The sequence below is a fragment of the Lutra lutra genome, chromosome 9 (assembly GCF_902655055.1).
Source record: "Lutra lutra chromosome 9, mLutLut1.2, whole genome shotgun sequence".
Classification (NCBI taxonomy): domain Eukaryota; kingdom Metazoa; phylum Chordata; class Mammalia; order Carnivora; family Mustelidae; genus Lutra; species Lutra lutra.
In genome coordinates this window covers 5,972,297-5,980,504 of record NC_062286.1, presented here as the reverse complement: position 1 = coordinate 5,980,504, position 8,208 = coordinate 5,972,297, and the positions used below count along the sequence as shown (strand labels likewise).

The following is an 8,208-nucleotide window of genomic DNA, read 5'->3' as shown; positions in this document are numbered from 1 at the left end:
TTCAGTGTGCAAGTCTTCACATCCTTGGCTAGATTAATTCCTACGTATTTTATTTATTTTGATGGTATTGTAAATGGAATTGTTTTCTTACTTTTACTTTTTTAAAATAGGCTCCATGCCCAGTGTGGGGCTCGAACTCAGGACCCGGAGATCAAGAGTCCTTTGTTCTCCAGACTGAGCCAGCCAGGCCCCCCACCCCCGGAATCGTTTTCTTAATTTCCTTTTCAGATGTTCATTGTTACCATCTAGAAATGCTCTAGTAGTTTTAAATCTGGGTTTTAACTTTCCATTGGGTTTTCAATTTCAGTGATTGTACCTTGCGATTTTCTTATGTTTTTAATTAGTTCTTTGATTTCTTCTCTTGAACCGTTTTAGTTACCCTTACCTTAGAGCCTACAGTTCTTTGGTTTCTAATCTTTCTCTTCATCATATCTACCAATTTTTTTCACTGTAAATTGGTTTTCAGTAGGTTATAAAATTTTTAATTGTAAACCTACTTTCAGCAAGTCATCGAATATGAGGATTTTGTGTGGTCGGTATCTAGGGCTTCTGTCTCTCTTTGGAGAAGTTTTGCATTCGCTCCTTCCAAACACCCCATGGGTGTCACCAACCAGGAACGATTTTTATGTTAATTTATCAGCATTAGAATTTCTCAAATGAACATGGCAGTATACATTTAAATCTCCATTCCCCAGGAGGGCAGGTCTGTGGCTATGGATTCTCAAGGGAGATGTTTCTTTTCCCTCCTGAGTTCCAGGGGAGAGATGGGCCTCACCATGATCCCCCTGGATGAAGGTAATTTTCTTTTCAGTCCACACTGTAACTCCGATCACAGGCCTTCGAGAACAGTCTCACTTCCAATGCCCTGCTTCACAGGGGAGTGAAATCTTGCCTCCAGTTCCTGCTGGGTCAATGTCCACACGCTGGGGTCGGCACCCTTCTTCAGGAAGGCCCCCCCGGCGCAGGTCCTCACACTGATGTTCCGTTCGCTCTCAGTATCAGCACTAAACAAAATACCTGTTGGGCTTCTCCACAAATCTCATCTCTGTCTCAGATGATCTTTATGAGGAAACAGACGTTCAAAACCTGAGCAGAACCTTCACCCAGAAAGACAGTCCGGGCTGGGAGGCCCCCTTCCAGGATCAGAGGGCGTCGGAAATTGGAAGGGTATGTGGTGAGTCAGTCTTACAGGGCTTTGGAGAGTTCTGGAACTGCACAACCACAATGTGGAAGGCCCGTAAATAATTATCCTTGAACAACAACAAATGCTTTATTGATAAGAACGCTCTTCCCTATTAACTTCCACATCTTTGTCCTCAGAAGCCCCTTCACCATTCAAGCGAAACCCTGGTCAGGGTCTGTGCACTGACTGCTGTATGTCCTTGGTTACGCCCTTCATATCTGTGAGTCCAGTTTCTATAGAGCGGAGAGACCACGTGTTTGCCTACCTTTGAGGATTTATCCATGGCTTTGAGAATTACAATTAAATGAAAACTGACCTGCACATTTATTGTTTGAGGTCAGTGTGACCTTGATTCCAAAACCTGATAAGGACAGCACAAGAAAAGAAACCAAAGGCTGTATTTTATTCTAAAAAATTCCAAGTAAAATGTTGGCTAACAGAATCCGACAGTGTGTGTGTGAAGTAATCATACATCATGTTCAAGTAGGATTAAGTACAGAAATGTAAGGCTCACTCATGTCAGAAAAATCAGTGTAATCACTAGAGAAAAGTAGAATCAATAAATAGAATAAAAATGTTTTACCAAATGTGCTCCCAAATTGTGATTCAAAATCCACTCCCCCCCAAAAAAACCATCTAACAATTAAAGGGTTCTGCCCAAAATGGATCAAAACTCTCTATTACAACAACATCCTAGAGTCAGGTCATGCATGAGGAGAAAGCCTGACTTATTTTCATCAAGATCTGGACTAAGACAAGGATGCTGGGTTTCACCCCATATTCCTTTAATGCAACAGTGGAGCTCCTGGTTAATGTTATTAAGCACTTCAGGAAAAATAAAATAAATGTAAGGAAAAGAGAAGGGAAAACTCTCTGGCTTTCATTTGATCTCCCAATTCATTTCTCTCCACAATCCAGTCATAATCTCTTTGAGTCTGGGGGTGATGTCTGATACTTGCTTTAAAATCCAAGACAGCAGGGAGTGTAGAATTAGTAGTAGACACTCGTTTGCAAAAGGGGATCCTAAGTTAGGACGCGGTAGAGACGACCCAAGAGTCACACGTGGAAACGACTGTACACATATCAGAGAGGCAATCTTTCACCAGCGTTCGTTATCAAAAGGCCGGATCTCCGCTGCGATTTCTCCCCCATCGCTGGGGCCCGGGACCCCCGCCCGCGAGCCGCCTTCCCCGCGCCGGCCAGCAGGTGGCGCCCGGCCTCCACCGGCCGAACCCCGAAGGGCGGCCCGCGCTCCGCCGCGGAAAGTCTCCTCCGAAAGGCGCCCCTTTTCCTGGACGCCGCTGCTGCTCGGGTCGTCGTCCAAACGTGGCAAGCGGCCCCCGCGCCCGGTGACCGCGCAGGTGCTCGAAAGGGCCTCGCCGGCACCGCCTCCTCCGGGAAGCCCACGCGCCCCTGCAGAAGCCCCTCGGTCCGAGTCTGAGCCCCTCGCCCCGGCGAGCCGAGCACCGGCCTCTGAGGCTGGGGGTGTCGGGAGGTCGCGGGGCTGCGCCCGAAGAAAAGGACGGGGTGGGGGCGGGCGGGCAGCGACCGGTCCTCGCGCTTCCCGCCGCCGCGCGGCCCGACGACAGGAGGCCGACCTCAGGTGCCGGGTCTGAAAGGTGGCCGCCGCGGGTGCCCCCACCCCGCCCCGGTGCGGCAGGCCGAGCGGCGTCCCCGGTGGTATGACTGTCAACCGCCACGACGGCGCGGCTCCAAGCACGTGCTCCCCGGCGGCGTGGACGCGGAACAGGGCGCGGGGGGCGCGGGGGGCGCCGGCAAGGCCGCCCCGCCCGGCTCGGCGACGCCCCCGGGGAGGAGGGAGGGTCTCGGGCGCCACCGCCGCGGGGGATGCGGGAGGCCGGCGAGGCTGGGCAGCCGGCCCGAGGCCGCCCCTCCACACCTGGCCCCGCGCTCCCCTGGACGGATTCCGTGTCAGGGCGGGAAACGCCACCGCTGCCAGGGCAGACACGGCGGCGCCACCCAAACACCTGCTGGGCCGGGCCAGCGAGCGCGGCCCCAGGTGAGACGCCCGTCCCCACCCGCCCGGCCTCCCGCCTTCCTTCTCCGGTTCCCACCCACCTCGGCCCGGCCTTCCAGAACCTCCCTCCCCACCCTCTCACACCTAAGGAAGTGTCTTCCAATTTGGGAACATGTGTCTACACAGGAATTTTAAGCACCTATTCATGTTAACTGCGTGTTTTAAAGCGGGGTCCCAGAGCTGCCAGGTGAGGACCGCAGTGGAAGGAGCCCGCAGGTTCTTTCTGGGACTCAGAAGGCCTTTCTCCTTTCCCTCCCTCTTTTCCTTCCTCAGCAGTCCAGGGGTGCAGTCAAGGGTGAAGGGCGATTTAACAGCCACCTGTCTTGGAAAGTGGGCCCCACCCCAGCCCTGTCTGCCGCAGGCTGCGTGCGCTACAGGTGGAAGAGGTACAGGGGAAACTTGGGAGGCTGGGAGAGTGCGGGGCCCTATTACAGCTTTACTTCCCACTGGTGCAGGGTCTCTGGCAGCCAACAGTGAGGGAACACCCAGGGGTCTTTTCTGCCCTTCCCGGAAAGGAAATCTTTTAAATCATGTCCTGAACTCCTGTGGACTTTTTCCTTCCGATTCACAAGCAGTTTCATATCCTCCAAAAGTGTCTGAACACTTACTCAGACAGGTGGTCCTTCCAGACTCCACATTTATTTTGGGTGATCTAACCCCTAGAAGTCCGGGCCACAGCAATTTCTTGGTTTGAAACACAGCCCCAAGCCTTAGAACTAATATTTCCCTGCAGACTAAGAGAAACTTGTGTTTACAGCCTTCCCAACTGGGTCAGCTCTCTTGAAATGCCCGAAGCAGGCCTTTGCCTCCAAGTGCTGGCTCAGACCACACATCAGATAAATAGTTTCTCTGCACCCGAGTTCTAAGGCTTCCGGGGTGGCGGGAGGGATGGAGAAGGGGTTAAATTAACTAGAGAGAGAGAGAGATCTTAAAAACCATTCAGAATTCAGGTATTGACTTCAGACATGTTTATTATAATCTTATACAGTCTACATAAATTTGAACTTGTATTTATTTGGGTTGTTCAGTTATAACATAGCATAATAAAAATCAAAGCACTGGTCCTCTGAAATAAAGCAGGCAATCACCATTCAATAAACACACGATTTATTTTGTATAAAAGGGTTAAGTTTACAACTAAACTTTTATAAAAAGTTTAGCATGAATAAGTACATCATTACACTTTGTATGCAGAAATACACATCTCTGCCACTATACAAGAAAACTCTAATTAAAGAGTTCACAAGGTTTCACTCAATATATATATATATATATATTTATATATAAATATATACACAGCATTCAGTAGGCTTGCGTCAAAAAGGTAATTTCTGACCAAAAGACTTCATTTAAGTAACTGAATACTGGATCCTTCTGGTATTCACGCTCCACCTTTGAAAAAAGGCAAAGTCTGCTTAAATTGGGAAATTCCTTGTGATTTTAACGTTTTCGCTCCCCATGGTGGGAATAGTATATAAAGAAAACCTTCCAACTGCAGAAAGGGCATTTAAAAGTCTTTTTCATAAATAACTAATATCACAGTCCAGGTCAGAGAACACCCTGGGGAAGATGATCATTCTTAGTTTTCCTTCCATTTTTTTTTTTTAAAGGTCCATTTAACTTGTTGTTCTCCTTGTGAAATGGTTGAAAAATAAGAAGTTCAGCGCCTGAAAAGATCCTGTGGATCCGTTGTTGTGCAAAGAGAAAGAAAAGTCATGAACACCTGCAAAAGATTGGGGGAGAGGCATGTTTTAGGAGAATGGAACCTAAGGGCAGAGGCGGGCAGACTGGCGCCAGGAGGAAGCCACAGTTTGAACATTTAACCACCAAACACTCAAAGATTGGGCAAACCCTGGCGTCCAGATGCAACACACACTCTCGGCCTCGACAGCGAAAATTAAACATGAAAATAGCAGAGACTCAAGGGAAAAACTTCCCAACGCAATCTCCTATTTGGATCTCCAACAGCCTGTGCTCACAGGCGCCAGTCTGCTTCTTGTAACAATTATTTGATTGAAAACAGCCCTTTAGTTAACAGATAGGGAAGTCGGAATCCCACATCACAGGGTCAGGCGCAGGGAGGCAATGCTCTGGCCAGCCCAATCTCGATGGGCTCCGGTTTTAGGGAAGGAGGATCTCTATGGAATTTGTGGCGATAAGATTAATTAGATGGAGGTTAGTACCTCATAGTACCAGAGCAACAGCGGAGTAGGGCCAGGCCATTACGTGTGTGGCAGAAGCCAGGACACATTTTCCTCAGCCGCCTTCCTAGGAAGTTAACTGGGTATTTTTTGTTTCTTTTTCATTTTAAAGGAAAATGTGCTGTGATCTTGAGTGACCAGAGCCAGGAGCCCCTTCAGACGCGGTTTACGAAGACAGCGGGCTACGTGTAATACCCCTAAGTACACATTCATTTACTAACCCCCCAGTTTTGCAGATACACAAAGCACCTCCCCACACAAATAAAAACACACGCGGGCGCACACACACACTCCAAGAGGCAGTTTACCAACGGGAGGCACGAGCAAACACTCACCATTTATTCAGCCACAGAGCGCTTTGCTGTCATTTGACATTAACTCGGAAGGGAATTCAGAAGCCTGCGAGAGAAAGGGGATAAAAGGCGGTGTTAGACAATCTTAAGGAGAAAGGGCCTTTTTCTTTTCTTTTTTTTTTTTTTAAGGAGCCCACAGAACAGCAACTTTCATTAAACACGTTTATGCTAAGATTCAGAATCACAGTTGCATTAACGTGTCAGAACTTATCAGCAATTTCACGCACGACTCAATCTATAGCAGATTTGGTTTTTGTTTTTGTTTTTGTTTTTTCAAAAGTTAATTAGCTCATCTGTAAGTCCCGGACTGCGACCGTCTCGACAATGGGTCTGCCGGTGGCAGCGGGCGGGGGCACCGGGAGCAGGTCTCACCTGCAAGGACAGGATGCTGATGTCCGTGTTTAGGGTGGTCAGCGGCGTCCTGGACGCCTGGCTCTGCCCAGGTCGCTGGTGGTGCAGGCTGACAATAGTGGGGTGCGAGTCCAGGGCGATCTGCAGGTCCAAGATGTAGTCGATGACGTGCTGCAGGATTTCCATCTTGCTCACCTTCTTGTTCTGGGGGATGCTGGGCACCAGCTCCTTGAGCTTGGAGTAGCAGTCGTTCATGTTGTACAGCAGGCTCATCGGGTCGTCCACGGGGGTTTTGCTCCGGGAGATGCCCAGGCTGTGGTCCGAAAGGCTGTTTTTCCTAACGGACCTCACCGGACTGAAGGCTTTCATGCTGACCGCGCGCGGGGAAGGAGAGACCGGGAGGGAGCGGGCTGCCTAGGAGCTCAGGCCGCCGCCGCCTGCGGAGCTTCCTGCGCTCGGCACCGGGCTCGGCTCAGAATGAAGCCGGGCGCCTGGCGGGGCGGCTTTTATCGGCACTCGCCGGGGGCACACGATCCGGCTTCCCTGCGTCCCCATTGGCGGAAGGCGGCGCGTCCATCAGGCCGCGCGGGCGCCCCCATTGGCGGACGCGGGCGCGAGGCGAGCGCTCGGTCCTTCCGCGTTCGCAGCCAATCCCCGTGGGGTGGGCGGGGCGGGCGCCAGCCCAGCTGGGGTGGTAAATAGAGTACAGTAAGCGCGGGGCGGGAGGGGAGCGGAGAGGCCCGCGAGGCCGGTGGGGGAGGGACGGCGGGGAGACCCCAGGAATCCAAATGGGCATCTTTATTTTAATGCCAGTGGTGAGCAGTACCCTTGCCCGAGGGTGTCCCCCGACGAAGCCTTCCCCGCCCTGGAGGTCTCAGGAACCCTAAAACCACAGCGACGCGGGCGAGTTCCGCACAGCAGAGGGAAAGTCACGGTTCCCGCGACCCACGGGATGTCATCAGATAGGAAGCATTTCTGAAGAAAGTAAAAACGCAGAGACGTTTGTCGTCGGCAAGAGACGTGTGTAGAGTTCGGTCTCCGAAGATAAGATTGAGCCATGTCAAAACACAACAAAACACGAGACGCCCACGCGAGCCCTCAACGACAAGGTTTAGTGTGGGATCGTGCGACCTGGAGCCACACGGGAGGCGCTACTGGTAAACTCAGTAAAATGGGTGCTTGTTGGAACCGGGCCGATCGCTGAGGAGCTCGGAGAGGCCAGACATTTTCCAGGGTTCCTCTTCTAGAACAGGCAGGGCTACTGTAATGATCCTCTTAATCGGAAATCATTAGGGAAATTTGCATACCGAAGCTGTATTTACATACGTTGCCCTTGAGAGGCTGCGGGTCTGTGAACTTGCTGTGTGGGTGGCAAAGTGAGGTGATTACTTATGCACAAATCCTGATTTCTGGTGTCGCATTCCAGCATTTAAACAGTATTTTTAAAGTTTTGTGAAAGGCAGGTGGCCCCAGCCAGTGACCGACATCTTCACACTATCAAAAATAAAAATCCTGTCATGGGTGACGTTAGAAATCTTTTCAGCCCTCGTCCTGGGCGCAGTTTCACATTTGGTTTTTTCCCTTGTTTTCCCTCTGTAAATCCTGAAGAAGCTATTCCTGCTGTCTAAAGTTTGCAGCCACTTACTTAAGGCCTTTTCACTTAATTCACACAATTCTAGTCTCACTGAAGACTACAGTACATGAGCTGTGTTCTGAAAATCCTATTTCCCCAGAATACAAAAAGCTCGAAAACCCAAGGAAAAAAGTCATTGTTGTCAGCATCTTGTTTACTAGTCTTTTCAGTCGTCACCTTCTTTGCATTTAGGAAAGATGAAGGGGGCAGAAGAGGAGAAAAAGCAAAGCTTGATCATGGGGAACCTGTAGTTTGTCCTTCAATTAATGATTAATTTCTCAGCCGGTGGGCCAGTCTCTGACACCAACTGCAACCGCGTGCCTGCCCCAGGGTTTCTCTTTAGGGAGGCAGTGGGTCCTGCTGAGGTGCCTGTCACTTTGAGAAAACCAAGCCACCTCATTTTGGAGGATGGAGGTGGATGGCTTCCTGACCAGCAAAGGATTCAGCTG

The 8,208-nt window shown here is 50.4% G+C and overlaps 1 protein-coding gene across 1 annotated transcript; it reads right to left on the bottom strand.

Moving 5' to 3' along the window:
• Positions 1-4,174: 4,174 nt before the first annotated feature.
• On the bottom strand, positions 4,175-6,611 carry ID2 (inhibitor of DNA binding 2). Its single transcript, XM_047746525.1, has 3 exons — positions 6,148-6,611; positions 5,758-5,821; positions 4,175-4,944 (listed from the first exon to the last, which is right to left on the bottom strand). The coding sequence occupies exons 1-2, from the start codon at positions 6,493-6,495 to the stop codon at positions 5,765-5,767; spliced, it is 405 nt and encodes a 134-aa protein (XP_047602481.1). The 5' UTR covers positions 6,496-6,611; the 3' UTR covers positions 4,175-4,944; positions 5,758-5,764.
• Between the last annotated feature and the right edge of the window lie 1,597 nt (positions 6,612-8,208).

Excerpts from the sequence above, each read along its gene's own strand:
- ID2 (XM_047746525.1), bottom strand. The coding sequence starts at position 6,495 with ATGAAAGCCTTCAGTCCGGTGAGGTCCGTTAGGAAAAACAGCCTTTCG. Across the intron at positions 5,822-6,147 it reads TCAGCATCCTGTCCTTGCAG|GCTTCTGAATTCCCTTCCGA; the intron begins GTGAGACCTGCT and ends TTTCTCTCGCAG.